Genomic DNA, 22,062 nt, shown 5'->3' with positions numbered 1-22,062 from the left:
GATCAAATAGGTCCAATAAAAGCAATGGAATAATAATAGTACTCTTGCTCACATCTTCTGGAATGCGTGTTGTGCAGCTGCACCCAGTTCTTCCATGCTTTAACGCCATACATGTAGTTCAAACTGAAGCTGACTGGAGGCACGACAGCGCTGCGATCTTTCGAGACAGTTCGCCTTCGACCCTGCGTCAACAAAAATGTTGAGAAAAAAAAATGCAGAAAACAGGCACACTTCTGCTCACTGATGAGCACTCTGGCTACAGATCTCGCTGATGTTGGGCAAAATCCTTCTACCTCCAAAATCTAAATTTTTCAGGATATTTAAAAAAAAAAAAAGCAGGTTTGTTCAACCATTAGCATTGCTTCATCAAAGAAAGCAAGCTATTTTCAACACTTTAGGTTGGTCAACCATTTGTAAAAACAGCGCACACCCGTGGACTGACCAATTCTGGGTGGAAAGATGGAATTTCGAAATGGGAGGTTTTGACCTGATGCCAGCAATTTATTAACTCTTAATGTCTTCTTTGACTACAGACAAGAGTAGTTCAAAGTAAAAACAATTTGAAAACCAACTTCTAAAGCAGCTATCAGCACAACTTTATCTAAGGTTAGATAATCAAATATACATCAACACCCTAAAATAATTTCCTATGCCCCCCCCAGCTCCCAAAATACACGAAAAAAATGAACCCCATTCTGATCGTATGTATTAATAATTTCACTTCAGGAGTATAACTGAATGATCTCTTTAACTAAAGATGTAGTCAATTTTAGAAAATGTTAAAGGCATTTTCTTTGTTGTTCAAATGACTTCGGCCATTATTTTCAGAGGCTGACAATATAGGAGGCTGTTTTGAGAGGAGACCTGTCAGTGCTGTTATCTTACCCGTTTTCGACCAGAGAAACCTTCTCGAGGCCTCTTCACTCCTCGCTGAGGCGTCGCTGGCTTCAAATCCAACAAATCTTAAAAACAACAACCAAAAATCAATTACATTACTTGGCTATGGGCAAAACCAAAACATTATTAGCCAACTACAATTCCCATTTGAGCAGTTGCCTATTAAATAGCGATTGGTGATAAAGCAAAATCCTAAACAAGGATTTTGAGCCGCTTCCTGATTGACAGCGAAGTCAAATGCAGGCTTCCCAGAGTCTGATTTGTTTGGACTTAAAAATGGCCTTTCCCAAACACAAATGAAGACAAAGGGATGATAATAATAATAATGTCATTCGCATTGTCTCACAGATAACAATAGCCAAGTTTTAAAATAGGCCATTCATTGAAGGTGTGCCTTATAATCCGAAGTGCCTTATACAGTGAAACTCCTCTGCAACGAAATCTGCAAGAAATATTTCACAACAGGGGGTTTTTCACTGTAGCAAATTTGATCTCAGATGTAAACACACACACACACACACACACACACACACACACACACACACACACACACACACACACACACACAGAGCTCTTCTTGTCTTAGCTGCTTGACATCCAAAGGTCCGGTTTGTAGCCATTTTAGCAATGCAACGTTCTTGCTGCGTCTGAAACTAACAATAACAAATACTTCCTGGACTACTGCACATGTGTAAACCAGTGTGGTGGTTGCTGTTGCCGTTTCCGAACGAAGCAGTAGAGGTCGCTGTTGGGTTAGACTTTGTTGTAGTGAATCTTGTCGCGAGGCAAGAGCAAAGAAAAAGATTTTGTATAACGCAACAGGATTTTTTTTCGTTGTAGTGGGGGCAGGAAAGTGGGAATGGTGTTAATGCATGAAGATTTTTTCACACTAGGGGGTATTTTCGCCCATGTAGGTTTCGTTGTAGAGGAGTTTCACTGTGGTGCAGAATGAGATATTAGGATACTAGATACAACAATATCTATTGTTATTAAAATGATCAAAAGGATAACTAGAAATTGGATCTTTTTTTTATCATTTGGGTAAACAGGCTCAATGTTAAGGTTGTTACATCTTTTGGAATAAGTACAAAAATAAGTGTAAAATAAAGTTAAAAAAATAACATTAAAAAATAAACTCTCCTACACAATTTGGTCCAGGGCATGTGAAATTTGACAGTGTGACAATCAGTCTTAGGAACTGTTAAACTCATTCATATCTCACCCATTGGGAAGTCAAACTCCAGATCAGTCATTGGAGAGGAGGGAGGCTGTTGTTCAGCAATAATCGTGTCTTGGTTCTCGCTTGTTGTCGGTTTAGCTTTTGCCTGACTTCTACGTAGGGTCCGACTTGCCTCTTTTTTCCTTGGTGAAGTTACTGGAGGAGGAATTTTGGTTTGTGCTGTGTTAGGACTCTCCTCAACTTGGTGGATTGTTGGAGGGGCCACTTCTGACATTGTGCTTTTATGCTGGCCTGTAAAAAAAAAAAAACGAAAGAATATGAAATGGTAAATGCTTGTCAAAAATAATATCTCAATAAATCAATATCTGAAATCAACTCTACTTCTACAGTGTGGAAAAAAAAACCCAATCAAAATAACATTTCTGAAATGCTCCCAACAATATAATGTATACAAAGCCAGAGGTTGCACAACACTTCAAACTGGTGGAATCGAGATGCAATAGAGAATTCATCAGTCAGGACGTCACCTTTGCTGGCATCATCCAAATCCATCTTTGTTCCAGTCTCCACATTCCAAAGATCTGATTGGACAGTGGCAGGTGTCTTCATATCCAAAGAATCTGATTGGGCAGGTACAGCAATTTCTACAGCCAAACGATCTGATCGTACAGGGGCAGCTGTCTCCATATCCAAAGAATCTGACTGGACCGGTGAAGCAGTTCCTGCAGCCAAACAATCTGATTGGACATTGCCACCCGTCTCCAAATCCAAAGAATCCGATTGGACCGGTGCAACAGTCTGTGCAGCCAAACGATCTGATTGGACAGTGGCAGCTGTCTCCACATCACAAGAGTCCGACTGCACAGTGGAACCTGTCTCCACATCCAAAGAATCTGATTGGACCGGTGTAGCAGTCTGTGTAGCCAAACAATCCGTTTGGACAATGGTAGCTGTTTCCACATCCAAAGAATCTGATTGAACCGGTGCAGCAGTCTGTGTAGCCAAACGATCAGATTGGACAGTGGCCGCTGTCTCCACATCACAAGAGTCCGACTGGGCTGTGGCAGCTGTCTCCAGTTCCAAAACATCTGATCGGACAGCAGTGGTTAGTGCTTGTTTGCTCAGTGGTGGCATACAAATGGGTGTTAGAACCTTGGATGTGACTTGATATTCTTTGGAGTCAGCCAAATCAGTTTGCTTTTCCAAATTCAAAGGCTCCGATTGGACAGCCGCATCTTTTACATCTTTACTCTGTGGCAGCACAATGGGTAAGGGAACCTGCGTGTCCATGGGCTCTGACTGGACAGCGACATCTTTCACATCTTTGATTTGTGATGCTACCTTAGCCTGATTCTGCTCTTCAGTCACTTGTTCTAAAGGATCTGACTGGACAGCTACATCTTTCATATCTTTTCTTTGTGGTGGAACAACAACGGGCACTGGATCCAGGGGAATGACCTCCTGTTCCATGGGCTCCTCAACATTATCCCGCTTCTCGGGCTCTTCTTTCCAAGGATCCAACTGGATGGCTGCATCTGTCACTTCTTTACTCTGAGGTGGTATAACAATCGGTACTGGAACCTAGGGGAAAAAATAAACTTGAGAAGATACTGAAATGTGCATACGATGCTTCTAATCATTTAAATGTTATAGAAGATAACAGGTAAAATTATGGAACGTACAGTTATAGGCATTGCCAGTGGAACAGGCGTGTGCTGGGAGTACATGTTCATAGGCACTGGGATAAAGACTGGTACAGGAATTGGCACCATTAGCATCTTCACTTGTTCCTCTTCTGTGGAGCAGTTTGATGAAGGTGGGGATGGAGCTGGATGAGAGTGAAAGCAATGTAAAGAAAATCTTTCATCATGAATTGGATAGGAACGGAGGCTGATACGCAACTAATGCTGTAAGCGCAATTGCAGATGAAATGTGCCATGAAGAACAAATTCTTTTTTTTTTAAACTGTACTAATGTTGATATATATATATTTTGGTATTGACTTGTAATGACTATTTTTCTTGAATGTACAGTAGTTCGATACATACATACATAATTTATTCCTCCAATCATGTATTTGTATACCCGCAGCTGAGTAACATCTGTGGAACTCACTCACCCGTTTCCTGGTCTGTCTTCATCTTTTTAACAGCTTTTTCAGAGTCATTTGATGTGATCTCATCTGCTTGGAGAGAGGGAGCTGGGATTAGCGTGGTAACTACATCATCTGTTACACTCTCATCATTCAGAGGCAACATTTGCTAGTTGGTTATCGCTTGAAAATAAAGTTCAAATAAAAATCCAAGATGAAGGAAGACACAACCACAAGATAATGCTCTTAGAATTTATTGATTAACATTATTGACACAATTAACGTCACTTCTCGTTGACGTGTCTGCATCATAGTGACGTTCTAAATAGCAAAAGAAAAAGAATTGATGATGGTTGGGCTCAAGCTGGATTTGGAAGCACTGCGCAGTGTGAGGCGACCCTAACATACTGTAACTGTAAAAATTGTTGCAACAGATTATTGAAAACAATCAATTAATTACTGTAACCGTAGTTTTTGGACTAAAAGGCACATTGTCACGGGGGTGTGTGCGTGGGGGGGTCGGGGCGGGGGAGACACCCTGAACTGGTTGCCAGCCAATTACAGGGCACACAGAGACGAACACCTCGGGACAATTTAGAGTGTTCAATCAGCCTGTCATGCATGTTTTTTGGAATGTGGGAGGAAACCGGAGTACCCGGAGAAAAACCACGCAAGCCCGGGGAGAACATGCAAACTCCACACAGGAAGGCTGGACCGGGGATCGGACCCATGACCTTTGCACTGTGAGGTTGACGTGCTAACCACTGGACCACCGGGCCACCCTACCATAAATCCTCATTCCCTAATCATGTTGTACTTTGTAAACCAGTGTTTCCCAACTTGGGGTTATGTGTGCCAACACCTCATTTTTGAAATTTGGGTCAGCTTGACTCATTTTTTTACATGAGTGGCCACATATGTAAATTTGGCAAGACATATTAAACGGTCTTGTTCTGAATTTACCTGAAGAATTTGTTGATGGCTCGAGAAGTAGACATAAGCTCTCTTGATCCATTGTGAATGGCCGGCAAAGAACGGACTTGTTCTTCATTTGACGTCGGTACAAAGGGGGGCCCCGCATGGTGTCCGTTTGAGTACTGGCCTGCACATTTTGGGAGCGAAAACAAAGACCTAGAGTGCTTGTCTTGCATTCTTTGCAACAAGTCCTCATTTCAATAGAAGAGACAATACATACATGATCAAGAATCTTGCCATCTACACTCGAGTTTGGAAGTCCTCCTGTATTAGGAAAAATAATAAGAAAAATATGACAGTGTACAGTATAGTACGGTACAGTATATGAGCCAGCGTACATAGACAATTCATTCTGACAGTGGCATGTCAACAATACAAATTGCTTTTTGAAAGCTAATATTTGACATCAATGGTATGACTGACAGCAATATACAGACTTGCAGCAGAGTAAACTTGGGGGGGCTTGAAATTTTCTGCTAGTACTTAGGCTTCCCCCCACCCCCACAACAAAAACTTTATTATTCAAAAGAAGAATAGCTTTGTGTTTTGAAATCATTTTTCGTTCATGTTGTCTATTTCTTAGCAATAATTAGTAAATTGCAAGTCACGGTTTTTCCCCCCCTAAATACTGTATTGTTGCAAACACTGACTCAAAATCAACTCAATAGTTTCACCAACTGATTGATAAAATCAATATAAATGAGTGAGATGTATCACCGCATAAATCAACTCACCAGTCATTGCAACATCCGACGGCACGCTGGGCTGAGTTGCAGAGCCATTTGCTAGTGACACAACATCAGCAATGACAGGGTTAGTTTTTGAGAAATGGTGAGGTTGGGCTGGAGCTGGAATAAGAGAAAGAAAAATTGTACCTTTTAAATCACAATCAGATTCGACTCGATTGCCACTGTCACTGAAAGGTACATTTACAACTCAAATTTTATTTTAAAAGAACAGTAAGAATTTATAACTGAACCACAGCACATTAAAAGACCCAGGGCTCAAGGCGTGGGAAAACAGTATCCACTTGTAATCCGGAAATATGGTAAATAAAATTCACATTGAGCAGTTTGCACGGATATCGAGCCCGTAGCATTTTACTGTTAACGTTTCCTGACTGCACAGCCTTATATTGCTTTGAGAAAACACATTGTTTACAGAACGCACAGTTCATATGTCACTCTAGTGCCACCCACACTGGTATATGGCTAGGTGTGAATGTTTGGTGGTGTTCTGCTCCAGGGCAGCTGTGGTTACACATATGTCGGCTACCGGCACCAGAGTGTGAATGTGCGACTGCATGAATAATGTATCTATTGTGAGCGATTTGAGCGTCGAGTGTCCAGAAAAGTAGCATATAAATCCGATGCAGTATTATTATTGAATCTCCATAGGAGATGATGGTTCATTAAGGTTAAGATATCCTTTATTTGTCCCACAATGGGGAAATTTACAGTCCACAGCAGCAAGATAATGGGGAGAAAGAAGAAAGAAGAAAAAGAAAACAAACACCGTTCAATTAAGTGCAATATAAATACAGATATGGATAAGGTCACAGTGCTATTTACAATAGTCTTCCACATCATTTATTTATATTTTAATCAGCAGCCTGACAGCAGTCGGTAGGAAGGAGCGGCGGTATCTCTCCTTCTTGCAGCGCGGGTGTAACAGTCTCTGGCTGAAGGAGCTACCTAGTGCTGTCAGGGCGGGCTGGAGGGGGTGGGAGGGACTGTCCATCATAGCTTTTAGCTTAGTTAGCATCCTCCTGTTGCCCACCTCCTCCAGAGTGTCTAGGGAGCAGCCCAGGACAGAACTGGCCTTCCTGACCAGTCGCTCCAGCCTCTTTCTGTCCCAGGCCGAGATGCTGCCTGACCAGCAGACAATGCCATAATGGATGGCCAAGGCCACCACCGAGTTATAGAAAGTCTAACTACATGTGAATTGTGTTTTTGTTTCTGTAGTTCAGTTGAACTAGTATAAATGTGTTGTCTACAGATCTGTTGGCTCTGCAGGAACTGCTGCAGGTTCAGGAGAGGGGTGGTGACTTGAGGTGGGGCAGAACCAGGCGCTCAAAGAACTTGATGACTATTTCATGCAACACAATAATATCCACTTTCTCACCAAGCAACAGGCAATTTTGACTTCACACATCACCATATCTTACCATGAGGTTGCTCTGCTCCAGTTCCGTTGCTGGGAGTGTGCTGGGTGGATTGAAAATTCAGGGAACAGTACCCGAGTAAGCAGGTCAGGTTGCAGAAGTTCCTCACTGAACCCATGTACTGCAGTTTCTCATTTAAGTAGCCCTGCTTCCTACAACTGTCACATCGACCCATCTGTACAACAGAGAGTGATTAAGTCCCACTATCACGATACTGGCTGATGTGAAATGAATCAAAATGTTAAATAATAGAATAGAACTTATTTGGTTTCGATTTTTGATCAATGTCAGGGCCAATTAGGTTAACAGTGTCTTTTGATAACGAATGCAGGTCTATCTCCTTACCCCATAATAGAGTACAGTGTACTGGGACATGCAGAGGGGTTTGCAGAACTCTTCCAGCTTGCCTCCATAGTGACTATGCAACATTCTTTGGCTAATGCTATAGCAATAGCTACAGGGACGGCAGGGTGGATCCTTGTTCCGGGACGTAATGCAAATTTTGAAGTTTTGTTTACAGTCTGAAACACACAATAGTTGGGGGAAAGTCACACATCCATATACTGTATGGTCAGAAGAAATGGAAACTCAACACCAATTTGCATAATGGAAAATGTCAAGAATTGATGGTGACTCACGTTTGCTGCAAAAGAAAATGTCTTTCCCATTGTAATGGATTGTGTCAAATGGCACCATGTCCTTCCTACAAACTTCACACATTACCAAGATATTGTTTACTGTTTTATACACGTCGCAACATACCATGGAGCAAAACACAGAAATCTGATCCTGCAAGGAGAAAAAAAAAAGGTACAATTATACAACAGTTCCAGAGTTCAAATGATGAAGATGTTGAGGGAAGAGTAATTGTCTTACTTTGTGGCCAAAAAGCAGGGGCTTGGTGATGAACTGCTTAGTACACTGATGGCAGGTCACTTTGGGGCCATCGTTGGGTCCACCCTCTGCTGGTTTTACAGAAAGGGCAGTAGGTGTTCGGGGATGGCCTTGCCCTGGCACAGAAGTTGAGGTCAAGCCTAGCGACGGAGGAACCAAAGGGGGCACTGAGCTGTTACTTCCATGGTGGCTGGGATAGGGGGCTGAAGATGGGTAGTCCTGAGGAATGGGAGGGACAGAGCTGGCTCTGGAGGAGGGCCCAAGTCGCGAGGCATCCCTTGGAGAAGATTTTCCATTGTTCAGCTCTGATCCAGCATGTCCTGTTTTCTATTAAAAGATATCAAGATGAATAAGAAACGACTGAATAGGGGACAACTTAAAAAAAAAAAAAATTTAAATCAGACGACGGAAATGAAATCCGTTTTGAGGTAACTGTGCCCAATGAAGTATGGTTAATATATAGTAAGAAAAACGAATAAAATAATGAAAAAGAAACTTCAAAACTGTTTTTGTTAAAGAAATAATAAAAAACTAGTGTACCGGTATTACAAAAAGATACTTAACTGAAACAACATTGAAAGGTTCTTACACATGAGAGATTTTTCCAGACCCTCATTTTCAGAATTCTTGGTAAAAATCAAAATATTCAAACAATATGGGACATTTGAGTAAATAAATGTCTATCATTCTGATTCTGTATATGCTGCAATTGAATTTGCCATTAGCATGTGAATGTGATTTCTTTTCAGTGACTTTAGCATTAGCACTGATTGTTTCGAAAATGAAAGTTTAGTTTTACAGTAAACTGCAATTGCAGCATCATTAAACAATTTAAAGCACACCTAGTGAGGACACACTCACATACATGTCACAGGTTTGCTGGTGTATTGGTGTATTTTGGGTGCTTTCGCTACATAGGAACTTGTAAACACGTACAGGACCGTTAGACACATTTTTATGATTACGGGAAGCCAAAATCGAAGTTATGATTACATTTCGATTCATTTTCCAGCCCTAGTGTCAACATGACATTCTAAACCAGGGGTGTCAAAAGTACGGCCCGCGGGCCGGATCCGGCCCGCAAAGGACTTTAATCCGGCCCGCGAGATGATTATGTAAAGCAGTGGTGTCAAACATACGGTCCACGGGCCGTTCAATCAGGCCCCACAGGATAATTTAAAAGTGAAGAAAATGCATAAAAGACACAGAATAAATATTTTTACTAAGGTGCAATTCATTGAGTATCCGCTAGGGGACACTGTTTTGATCAGAGAAGAAGACAACAGCAGCCTCAGTCCATCACTGAGACAGACCCATGACAGCAGACGCTATCAATAGCACTCTCACATTTACACATTTAATAGCACTCTCCTTAGTTTGTAAGGTGTAGGCAGGGATTACATTTAGATTTTATATGCACGTGTAAATGCTTTAAAACTTGCTTTCTTTATGAATCTTGTTTAATCTTAAAGTGCATTACTATATTTTTCAAAACCAATTACTTGTTAAAGTTTGTACAATCAGTGGGATCAGTTGCAATGCATATATGTGAATTATAAAAGTAAATTGCACATTTGTCGAAGGAAATGTAAGGTGCTTCATGAAATGTTTTGTAAAAGATATGTTCATTAAATTTCAACATTTTCCGAATGTTCTTGTGCTTCTTTATACCAAAACAAAGGAAAGACATATTGTTTTGGTTATTTATAGCAAAGTATGGTATCATTTTAATGGTCCGGCCCACTTGACATCTACCCAGGCCGTATGTGGCCCACCATGTGAAATGAGTTTGACACCCCTGTTCTAAACTGTCTTGATCATCATCAGACTATGTAGTTTATACCACAAAAATCTGAAAATCACTTCCACTGTCCAGTTGGTTCATATTTGGAGCTTCGCCACACAGGGGAGGAACAAAAAAAATGTTCAGCCATCGGTCACAAAACATGCACTGGAAGCTGCTCCATCTGTACAGGTAAGGAGTACATCCCTGCATACGGTACATCCATCGATCCATCTATCCATTTTCTGATCCGCACATGCTCACAAGGGTCGTGGGTGTGCTGGAGCCGATCCAGCCATTTTCAGGCAGTCGGCGGGGTACATCCTGAACGGGTTGCCAGCCAATCACAGGGCACACATAGACGAACAACCATTTGCACCCACACCTAGGGACAATTTAGTGTTTCGTCAACCTGCCATGCATGTTTTTGGAATGTGGGAGGAAACCGGAGTACCCTGAGAAAACTCACACAGGCACGGACGGGGAGAACATGCAAACTCCACACAGGAAGGCCAGAGCCAGAATCGAACCCTGCACCTCTGCACTGTGAGGCAGACCTGCTCACCAGTGGATCAATGTGCCGCCTGCATACCTTATTTGTAAAAATAAATGATATGCATGTCACATTTGTCCAAAGACCCCAGCCATAGAGATTTATTTATGCATTTATTTTTAGCAACTTTGGCTTCAAACAATCATGTCATCAATACAAGAAGTCAACGATCACGTTTTCCAGTTTGGCCGTGTGATTGCGGATTGCTTCAACATGCAATTAATAATCAGTTAGACACAACCAAAAGAATTCTGCATAATACTTTAATTAGGATTATGCAATTCTTGCACCACCCTTACCCTGAAAGTAGAAACGCAATCAAAGGAGCAAAAGTTCCTGATGGTGCCATCCACCATTGCTAGGTGGTACTGAGGAACAGCTACGTTCTTGCACAGACAGCATGGGAACGCAGCCCCTGTGGAATGGAAATGAACATCTCACATTATATATTATGTGATACACGTTATATATATTCTAAAAATCATTCCATATTTTTCTGGGATTGTGTGCCGGCCTACCGGTTAGTGTGTGTAGCGGTGGTCGACTCATTTGCACACAAACGGGTGAACAGTAGAGTTGAACTTTTCCCTTGTCGTCTCGCTCCATGATGGTGGCTGATACTATTGCGGACTTTTGACATCTGGCACACTCAACCGTCTTTCGGCAGGACTGTTTAGATGGGAAGCAACGAAACAACCTTTTATGTTACAATCTTTGGTGTGTCATGTCTTTCCTTCTGAAAAAAGAAACTTTCAGATACCTGTTTGTAAGTGCCAATGCATGTTGGACCACAAAAGTTGAGCTCTGATTTTTCAATAGTGAGTGTATGGTAGGAGTCCGAACTACTACTACAGTACAGTCCACAGCCTTCACAGCAGTTCATGGCTAACTGTCGCATCTTGCGCCATGTTACAAAACAAGCATCACTGCAGAGTTTGTGCAGACGACCTTGGTGGCTGACCTCATGCTCGATCTGGTGGGTATAAACAGGATCATAAAAGAAAAAAAAAGTATTTAACACGTGAACGACACTCCATCAAAGAGAATCTGCCTGATATTTAGAGTTCAGAGTTTATTTGCAATACAAGCTCATGTCATTGTGATTACCCGGTTGGTGATTCTGCACACACTACAAACAACATTTTCTGCCAGTCGCTCAGCGGGCTTCTCTGGTGGCTTATCAATCTTCTTCTCTGGCCGCTTTTCAACCACTTTTTCAGGGGCCTTTTCGATTTTTTTTGTCCTGTGTCTAAAGATTGACAAACAGTGCTGGCCGCAAAAGTGCAAGTAGGTGTTGTCATCAGCTGGGATTGTGATTGTGTCCCGAGCCCGAAGAATCTCACTGCAAAAAGACAACAAAGGCAAAGACAGAGTTTTATCTGAATATCAGTTTAAACGGGAAGTAATGTCAAAACTGTTCTTTAGAATATGTTCTTGGTGGCCTCGCTAGTCTAAAAACGGCATTTTGATTAAGCAGAAGTGGGCATTGCGTCAATACCGACAGAAGATCTCCCAGCGATGGACTCCCGTTTCATTGTCGACTGACGGAAACATGCGCTTCGTGTGTCACATGCGTTTGCTCACGGTGGTGACTAGACCAGGGCTGCTTTGAGCGGAGTCGAGAAGGGAATATTCATCCTCCGACAGGAAAAATAACCGTTTCAACATCATAAGTCAATATGGTGGCCTATGGTTGTGTTGGCTGCTAAATTTCGATTCCCATCTTCCAAACTTGCTTGAGTATTTATTTAAAAAATTGTGATACTAGAATTTGCATTTGCTGGTAGAAGGCATTTAAAGAAAATCTGAAGAGGACATTTAGAATGTGGTTCACGTTTTTGTCTGTTGCCTCATTAATGCCACCTATGTAGCACTTTGGGATTGCTGAAATGTAAACTGCATTAAAAATAAAATTCATGATTATCATTATTCTGTTTAGAGAGAAGTGTACACCTTGCCGTTTTGAAAAAAGTTCAGTTTGTAGCTTGCAGGGTGCAAATATATGACTCATATATTGGATATGAATAGTTTTGATAGTGCTTTCTTATCAATAGTGCATTGCTTGGAGCTCACAAAAATAAACTGCTTTGTGTGTGGCGGGTTCTCACTGGTTATCAGAACAGGATGTTTTTTCTCATCATTACCATTTATTTCAAATATGTTATTGATTCAAAATGACAAATGACACTTTTATAGGAGAAATGGGACAAAAAGAAATTACATACGGCAAAAAAAAATAAAATAAATTTTTTTTGACCCAGATATCAAATTCAATTTTCTTTGGAATGCTGTTTGACCTTTTCAATGCTTATTAAGCTGTGATTGCCAACCCCCTAAATTCAATGTTTTTAAGAATTTCACTACCCCACGGGGACCAAGTGATATACTTTTCAAAGGTTTCAGGCTTTTTTATGTTTATTTACAAAAATGTTTTTACTGTACTGGAAATGTATTCGCAATTAATTTTATCCCAAAGAATTCTTCAAAAAACACTGACAAACATCCGTTATACATTTTTCCCCAAAAGTGGAAAAAGGTTGAGGGGAGGGGACTCTAGTTGTAACTCAGTTGGAAAGACAGAAGGGTCACCAAGATGTACCTGTTGCATAGGGAACATAATTGGTTCTTGGTTGTTGGGGGCAGATGTCCTGTCAGACAAACGGTGGAGCAGAAGAGCTGAGTGGAACCTTTTCTTTGGAATGCTGTTTGACCTTTGAGCAGAACCTAAACACAATAGTAAAAGAAACAGAAACAAAATACTTTGGTAGTCGTCATAAACACCATAGTCCTTGCTATTCTTTGTTTTGTGTTTCTTTTCTGTGAGTAGCCAGAACAGCAGCGAGTACATAATCTTACCTTAAAACAGCCACTGCAGCGAACACTACCAGGAATGGTTGGCACAGGGGGTCGAAGGGGTAGTGGCGACAAGGACGTAAGCGAAGTCTGAATTGCAGCTGGAGGTCGGACAGAAAGCGGGGTCACTGCTTGGAGAACAGCACCTCTACCCGGAATAAAAATGGCTGTTTGTGGAGGAGCAGGTGCTGCCACTTGGTGGGCTGGAATAAAGATAGAGGGCAAAGTTTGATGAGACAGGTGATCAATGGAACTAACATATTTGTCAAATTGCATAATTTCCCAAGTCATTTGAACCAATGGTCACAATGTAAACAAAAAATATCAATGCACTTGCGAAAATTTTTCTATTTTCTTTATGTCAGTCATCCAGTACCAATGTGAGAAGCGGCCGCCATCTTGGTAGAATTTCCTACAAAAAAAAAAAACCAAAACAAAAAACAAGAATGAGCACTTCAAACACCTGTCGTATTTGATATATTCTACTGCCTATGTCCATCTGCACATGTCCATCTGCACATTCTATTGCTATATCCCTAGGGTGCGTTGAATGAAACAAAACATGCAGTTTTCTTTTATGTGATGAGAATACTGAATTTAGTTTCTGTACCTCAGTAATTTGATTGCCTCGTCCACTAACAAAGTATTAATCCCTCTTTTAAATATGGAAAATAACGTAAGTGGTCCTGGCCACCTGCTCGTCCCTGCCCCTGATAAAGTGACCAACCCAACGACTTGCTACATGAAGGCACTACCAAAGAAAGAAAAAAACATTGTGGTGATGTAGTTTGGTAATAGAAATAAAAGTGAAGTTGTGTTGGTGGTCACTCAAGTAAGATGGGATAGGCTCCAGCAAGCCTGCGGGTCCTAGTGAGGATCAACGGTTCCGAAAATGGATGGCTGTATTTTACTGTAATTTTATCTTTATTCTCTGTAATATATTTTCTTATTTGGATCAGGTAAAAAAATAAATACATTACCATATTTTCCACACTATAAAGCACAGCTATGGTATTCATTTTTCTCAAAAGCCGACAGTGTGCCCTGTAACTCTCTTTATATTCCCCATTGAGTTATTTCCTGTTAGTGCTCCTACGCCATCTAGTGGTGATTAACAGCAGGAACCAATTGTAACCTAAAAGGGTGATGCCCGACACTAATTGACATGAGCATTCGCCAATACACACAGATAACTACTTTGTGAGCTCTGTGCAGCCATTATGAAACGAAGATAATACCAAAAGCATAGTTAACTACTGACTAAACGAAGGAAGAAGGGGACAAGCAAGACTTCTCAGGATATTTAGCCCCTTTTGGATGTGAGCCCATGAGGTTTGTGCACCTTTTCATTGAATCAATTGTCTTTATAACTTTTGTCTTTCATTTATTGTTTTGTCATGCCATTTGTACTTGTATGTTTCATGTCCGTGTTTGTGACCAGTTCTCATTGTTCCAGCTGCAGTGGTTGTGAAGGCTCCATATAAATAAAGCTGTATTGTACAGTGAAACTCCTCTACAACGAAATCATGTTTGCAGCAAGAAATTTTTCACAACAGGGGGTTTTTCACTGTAGCAAATTTGATCTTAGATGTAAGCACACACACACCCACACACACAAACGTATGTGTACACGCACACACAAACGTTTGTGTACTCTATTTTTATTCCAATAGTACATAAGTATGAGCACACACTTATTTGACACTTCATATTGTCAGTGTAGAAAGAAAAAAAGGGAAAGAAATTGCGAAATTTACGATCAGCATTCACTTTCACTTACATCAATTTCTTGGAAAATGTATTTTATTTTGCTTGCTCCGTCTTTCATTTTGATCACTTTTACCCTCTCTTCCAGCATCAGAGCTCTTCTTGTCTTAGCTGCTTGACATCAAAAGGTCCGTTTTGTAGCCATTTTAGCAATGCAACGTCCATCCTCGTCTGAATCTAACAATAACAAATACTTCCTGGCATGCAATGAACTTTTAAGCCAGCCACGGGGCGCTTCGTAGTCCTCGATGGCCATAGTTAGCTCTCGAAGACTAAAAACCTTACGCTAACTGGAGCGCTAATGAGAGAGAAGCGCTCCAGTTAGCGTAAGGTTTTTAGTCTTCGAGAGCTAACTATGGCCATCGAGGACTACGAAGCGCCCCGTGGCTGGCTTAAAAGTTCATTGCATGCCAGGAAGTATTTGTTATTGTTAGATTCAGACGAGGATGGACGTTGCATTGCTAAAATGGCTACAAAGTATCTACACACATAGACAGTGAGGTCTATGTGGCCTCTTGGCCAATCGGAGGCCAGGATGATGCTCGTTAAGCCAATGGCAGAGCAGCTATGAGTATGTTGAGTCCAGGAAACTTGCAGCTGTGACCGAAATAAACATCGTTCACTATGTAAACCAGTGTGGTGGTTGCTGTTGCCTTTTTTCGAACGAAGCAGTAGAGGTCGCTGTTGGATAAGACTTCGTTGTAGTGAATGTCTTCGCGAGGCTGGAGCAGACAAAATGATTTCGTATAACGCAACAGGGGGTTTTTCGTCGTATGGGGGGCAGGAGAACGGGAATTGTGTTAATGCATGAAGATTTTTTCACATAAGGGGGTATTTTCGCCCATGCAGGTTTCGTTCTAGAGGAGTTTCACTGTATTCCTTTTGCAGAGCACCATCTAGCAGATGCATAGTGCAACCGCAGCCACTACTGTACTTATGATATACCGTATATATGAAAACAGTTTTGAAATAGGCCATTCATTGAAAGTGCAGCTGATAATCCGAATCGCCTTAAAGTGCAGGAAATACGGTAATATTTATCAGCATTGGCTGATCAGAAATACTTTCAGCTGTTTCGCCCAGCGCTATTTTCCAACATCATCGTGTCAAGCTTAACAGGTGAACTTATATTATTTTGCCTTTAATTTATTTTGAACAAAGACATATTTTTATGGTTTTCTGTACTAAATACTTGGAATTTGGAATCATTTGGACAATTTCAGATATTACAGCAGACGTTTCAAATTAATGCCTTAGACCTACACATACTAAAAACAACATGCCAATGTTGTGTGCTAGGCGTAATAGATATAGGGTATCGGCTTTGAGTAAAGTAAGACCAGCTGACCCAATAAGTAAATAAATACAATGATATTTACTTAATATTTATGATGATAAATACGATGAGAAATGTATACACTCACCCACGGGGGGCACAAGTGTGTTCCCTCCGCCAACAGAGTAAACAGAGCTAATTCTAAGCTCTTCCTGGAAAACACAAATAGAATTTAGGTTAGCAGTTAAATGTGCCATAAGTACATATCAACAGTTCTAAAGAAATGTGTCAGAAAAATGCATTGAGACCACCCAGCATTATAAAGTGCTTTAATGCGGATTCTTAATTTTACCATTTTCTGCAGGAATGAGGAATTTCAAACAAATTTCCCCCTTTGACCTACATTTGAGCCGGCTCATTGGGCTTCTCTGAGAAATATGAAGCATGCCAAGGTAGGGTACATACATGCCTGCCATGCGTGCACCCATAGATCATATAGCATCATACCTCATTTCCCTCACAGGGTGAATATCTATCAGTAGGCCAATATCTGTGGCATTGGAGATTGATTATAAAAGAGTGACGACTAGTTGAAAAATTAAGGTATAAAAAGGTATAGCGCAAAGCAACACGTGTCGACTTTTAAATGTTGCTGGACTTTATTTTATTCATGGCTTAATGTTGGCTACTTTATGTCTATTTAAAAGTATGGATAGTTGTCATCTAAAAACGAATTTTGAAGATTAATGGCCAAGAAGATATTAAAAGTGCTTTCACATGTTACGGCCCTTGCCATATTTCCTGATGTGAACAGTGTTGATGATAAGTTATGTTTTGTGAGTATCAGTGAAGTTGCGGTCTCTTCTGTTTTGTGTGTGTGTGTGTGTGTGTGTGTGTGTGTGTGTGTGTGTGTGTGTGTCTGTGTTGGGAGGGAGCGCTCATATTTTTAGTAGGGTCTCGAATGGATAAGCGGTCCCCAGATTGGCCAACAATTAACCGCCGCAAATTTAAAGGGCCTGTACTGAGTGACAGGAGTCGGCGTGCATCTGACAGCAGCAGAGCATGTCGCCCACGGCCTTCAACCTGTGAATCTAGGTAACCCTTGTGCTGCAATTTCTACGATGTTTGTAACACATGGGTTACCCCATATGTTACAATTTCTACAATTTTTGTAGATTTTTGCGTATTGTCATCTTTAAATCAAAGACACAGCATAAAAAGTGTGTGATATGAAATATTCCAATTCATGTTTTATTTATATAGATTTATATTTATGTTTTGGTCATAGCACAATACCGCTTTTATTGTCCATAGAGGGCAAAAATACAAAGAAAAAAATAAGAACTATATGTGTATGTATAGCACTGATGCCACTGAACATGTCGAGTGGTTGAAAGTGAAATAAATATTCAGGAATAATACTTTTACAATTTTTGTAAAATTGTATGTTGCGTTATATAAACTTATTTAGATCGACTGCAGCACATGGGGGGGGGGGGAAGCCCTCCTTTCTCGTGCATTCTTAGTTAGCTAGTTTGTTTTGTGTTGGCTGCTGTAGTTCCTTTGTTTGCATCCCAGATCTTGATGCCTTTGGATTCTGACCCAATTCTGAACCCTTTGTTAGTTTATTGTAAATAATCCATGTTGTAAATATCTTTTTGCCTTAGGCTATTTGTTTTTTTAGAATAAATTGTACAATGTATAAATGGTGATGACGGCTCTGATCTTGTTTGTGTCACTTTGGGACCGAAAGTGATCGATTCCCTTCTTTTTCCCTACTCTATGTTACGCACCTTCTCCTAGACGGGTGTGTAACACGCCCCTAAGGTGCAAATAACAGATGCACGGGTGTGCAAGAGCACTGGAAATTAAAATTCGTGGACCAGTTCGAGTCAGTCACTACGCAGTTGTGTATCCAGCATTTTGCATTTGCATTTACAGAGGGCTCGAGTTTTGTTCTGTCATTCACAAATGATTTGTTCTTCAAAATAATGAGTGGAATCACATCATGAAATGATCTTTCCTTTCACAATTCACTTGAGCTCAGCTGTAAGCATGGATGGCAAGCAACACTTGCCACCGATGGTTCCTTCAGTGGGGGCCATCAAGGTGCCTGGCTTCGGCGCTATGGTGGTCATCAAAACAGGTCTATGTCAGTGGTGTCCAAAATACTGACTGGGGTCATTTGAGGCCATTTTTTTCACAGTCCCCGACATACAGTACACTAAAAATAACTTGATATGGCCAGGTCTATGTGAAACCGGTCCATGGTGCAAACAAAGTTGGGGACAAGAGCTAGACCGCTGGGCTAGAGAACAGCGGCAAATCAGCTGATCACCCCACCCCTTATAATCAGGGGCAGGCGAATCAATTTTCAAAGGGGTCATATGAGAAACTGAAACCGTTGTCAAGAGCCAGCTAATCTCAGCTATGTTAAATTCAAATTTTATGTATTTTTATAAAGCTGTAAAGTGGACTGTTTTAATAAGATGATACTTGTGATATCTGTTATGACAATTACCAAATTAAAATGAAAACTTCAAAAAAATACATTCAGTCATATTAAAGTGACATATCTACCCATTAACCTTTCATCACATTTAATCAACATTCATAAAAATGTCGAAAGTGTGTATTATTTTCTTCTATAGTTTTAAAGGAGGCTGACATGATACAACTCACTTCCAAGTTATTACCTGGGCAAATTCCTCTCATCCCTCCCCTCTTCCCGTGCAGGAAATCAGTTGCTGAGCTATCCGAAAAGTCACTAAATACAGTGACAATATATGTAAATAGGGAACGGTGAGGACATGTCGTTGCTCTTGTTCGCTAGCACTGCCAACAAGTGTGCACATAAAAATAAAAAGCTAAACATTTTCGTTGGATTTCAGAGGCTGCGAAGCCACTCACAGTCTGTGGAAGGGCCAGTTGTGGCGCACAGGCCATATTTGCCCAAATGTGCGGGAAGTCTAAGTCATCAATAAGGTTGGTGGGTTGTGGAAAATCTGAGCACGATACAACCACCTCTTGTGCTCCTCTGAGAACCACACTAAATTTGTGATGTGCACACCTGACCAAAAAAATCCAAGGACACAGTGGAACAAGCGCTCTATGCTTTTGCAAGGACAACACTTACCTCCTGATGGTCTAGTTCTTCTTTGATTTGTCTGACGGTGGTCTGAGGCTGCAAAGCTGCATTGTATCCCTCATCAATTGGCTCATCTTTAATGGTGATATTGGGAGAAATCGGAGGGTTGCTGTCCTCCACGGGAGGAGCCTCGGACCGCTGACATACCAAATAACAAAGGACCTTTTTTAAAAATTTGACACTTGACATTGTTAAAGCAGTAAGTTCGAATGATTTATGGAAAACCAAGCTTGTTCTGAACAAGAACTATCATATTTGGTCCTTTCCCAGTGTGCTTGGTGAGTGAAATTATAAATGTGATTTGTGCTCAATACTGAAGACATGTTCATTGAAGGTCTAATAGTATTACAAAGTTAAAAAAAAAAACAATACGAACAATGAAAATGGCAACGCTTAGTAAAATTACACATACATATAATATATGCACAAAGAGCAGGAGCACATGGAATGGAATTTTGGATGAATCATTTCCATCCTTACTCAACTGAACCCACCTCTCCTTGCCGACTGTCTTCTGTTTGCTCCATCCGAGTCAGAGTTCCTGCATCTGATCAGAGGTTAAAAAGTCATGTTTTAGAGGGGGAGTTAGCAAAACACAACAAAAACAAACAAGAAAAGAAAAACAGTCACTAACAGATCTGTTAAAACTTTCGGTGTATACCTAACAGTAGTATGTTGGTAAAATACCAGGGACAATAATAATAACAATAATAATAATAATAATAATAAATCAAGAGGAAGAAGAATAAGAAATCAAATCAATCATCCCTCTCTGGCCCCATGTTGTACCTCTAAATCTGATTAAAACACACACACACACACACACACACACACACACACACACGCGCACACACACACACACACACACACACACACACACACACACACACACACACACACACACACACACACACACATCGAGGAAAAACAACCAGACACACAATCATAGACACATGGGGTGTCAATCATTTTGCCTTGCACTCGCAGGTACAACACAGTAGTTGTGGATAGATGGACAGACAAAATAAGGGTGAATATGGTTGACACTTAAACACTTGTAAACAATTCAATCTAGCTGGTTAAGAAATCTGGCTATGTTGTATGCCGCACGTTCTCATCCCACACCGTGTGTGTGTGTGTGTGTGTGTGTGTGTGTGTTTGTTTTTCACTTTATTCGTGTGTGTCTGTTTATTCACGCGTATGCGTGTGCCATAAGAGGTACACTTTTTGACACAGACGCGAGGCGACCAAAAGTTCATTTCGACCTACTCGGGGGAAATGGGCTAAGGACAAAAATTGCCTTGAAATGCTTCAAATGCGCCACTGGTCACCCAACTGCACGTACTGCATTGGGATTGCGCCAGCAGAGCACAGGGAGGCATGGGTAAACTTATATATTAAATATAACACCCAACTCCCTCGCTCCGATGCTGTGGAGAGGGGTTTTTCTCAACAGCTGGCGAGATTCTCCGGCCAAAGAGGACCGCCCTGGCCTGTGCCAGCTTTGACAAGCTGGTCTACCTCAAGGGGAACATGTACCTATTTGGGTACCCTACATGGGGCAGTTTGAGGAGGAGAAGCAGCAGGCGACTGAACACAGCTAATGAGCTTTTAATAATGTTTATGAATTATGAAACCTCCGCCATTAGCCACTCTCCCACGGCGTCATGCACGGACACTTTTTTTGGGACAGGGGGCAGACTGATGAAATCTATGCAGTGGCCGCTGGTGCTGAGGGCTCGTTTTGTCTCCCTCTTCCTATTGAAAATGGATAGATGGATCAATTGGATAGGGTTGCACAATGCACATACCTCGGCTGCTCTCAGGTGTGTTGTCCTTGGATGAGTGGGAAGTGTTGGCAGAGCAACTAGTCACTTCCCTCTCTTGCTCCTCCTCGACTTCCTCTCTGGGCTCCAGAGGAGAACGATCTTCTTGAATTTTGTTATGTTTCTCTCTCAATTGATTACTTTTGCATTTTGATTTGTCACAGTCATCATCCTGCAGTGTCTCCGCTGGCAGAGCAAAGTGCCAGTCCTCATCCTCCTCCTCTTCTTCCTCAGGACCAAATGAAGGAAGGCCATCCAAGGCATCATCAAATGCTGCCTCGCCACTTCCTCCTCCTTCACTGGGTCCCATGGTAAATGAGGAGCGCTGGTCAGTGACAGGGGAAGCAATGCGAGGAGATGACGACTCTTCCACCCCCTCACCAATCTTTTCCTGTTGCCTGCTGCTGCTGTTGCTGCTGTCCTCGTCTGGATGATGAGGCGCCTCTAATCCTGAAATTTCATCGGCGGCCTTTGTCCCCTCCAGACCGCCGCTCTTAGAGGAGGTGTTGGAGCCTTGGGAGGAGTCAGCAAAGTCCCCCAACCCCATCACCTGGTCAAAGACTCTGGATTGCTGTTGCTCATGCTGAGGAGAACAGGAAAGAGTGAGTTAACCAGAGATGAAAGTGGACTTTTCTGAAAATCCCGGAGGAAAAA

The 22,062-nt window shown here is 41.4% G+C and overlaps 1 protein-coding gene across 2 annotated transcripts in view; it reads right to left on the bottom strand.

Moving 5' to 3' along the window:
• Positions 1-22,062, bottom strand: part of LOC109519527 (zinc finger MYM-type protein 4-like) — a 34,622-nt gene that overhangs the window by 6,071 nt on the left and 6,489 nt on the right. The window contains exons 2-26 of one of the 2 annotated variants that reach the window (XM_019876104.1): positions 21,394-21,991; positions 20,077-20,129; positions 19,571-19,720; positions 16,583-16,646; positions 13,768-13,803; positions 13,395-13,594; positions 13,138-13,262; positions 11,646-11,880; positions 11,299-11,511; positions 11,057-11,207; positions 10,838-10,953; positions 8,185-8,529; positions 7,947-8,097; positions 7,654-7,829; positions 7,312-7,483; positions 5,879-5,992; positions 5,365-5,408; positions 5,133-5,271; positions 4,197-4,259; positions 3,760-3,905; positions 3,102-3,658; positions 2,605-3,023; positions 2,120-2,368; positions 886-962; positions 53-182 (exon numbers count right to left, since the gene is read on the bottom strand). In XM_019876104.1, the coding sequence (XP_019731663.1) occupies positions 53-182; positions 886-962; positions 2,120-2,368; positions 2,605-3,023; positions 3,102-3,658; positions 3,760-3,905; positions 4,197-4,259; positions 5,133-5,271; positions 5,365-5,408; positions 5,879-5,992; positions 7,312-7,483; positions 7,654-7,829; positions 7,947-8,097; positions 8,185-8,529; positions 10,838-10,953; positions 11,057-11,207; positions 11,299-11,511; positions 11,646-11,880; positions 13,138-13,262; positions 13,395-13,594; positions 13,768-13,803; positions 16,583-16,646; positions 19,571-19,720; positions 20,077-20,129; positions 21,394-21,991 (4,723 nt within the window). Of the gene's footprint in view, positions 1-52; positions 183-885; positions 963-2,119; positions 2,369-2,604; positions 3,659-3,759; positions 3,906-4,196; positions 4,260-5,132; positions 5,272-5,364; positions 5,409-5,878; positions 5,993-7,311; positions 7,484-7,653; positions 7,830-7,946; positions 8,098-8,184; positions 8,530-10,837; positions 10,954-11,056; positions 11,208-11,298; positions 11,512-11,645; positions 11,881-13,137; positions 13,263-13,394; positions 13,595-13,767; positions 13,804-16,582; positions 16,647-19,570; positions 19,721-20,076; positions 20,130-21,393; positions 21,992-22,062 lie in introns of both variants that reach the window. The other variant, XM_019876103.1, reaches the window with a different exon arrangement.

This window comes from Hippocampus comes, unplaced genomic scaffold, assembly GCF_001891065.2.
Source record: "Hippocampus comes isolate QL1 unplaced genomic scaffold, H_comes_QL1_v1.1 scaffold252, whole genome shotgun sequence".
NCBI lineage: Eukaryota > Metazoa > Chordata > Actinopteri > Syngnathiformes > Syngnathidae > Hippocampus > Hippocampus comes.
The sequence above is the reverse complement of the archived record's forward strand: the minus strand, read 5'-3'. Positions and strand labels throughout refer to the sequence as shown.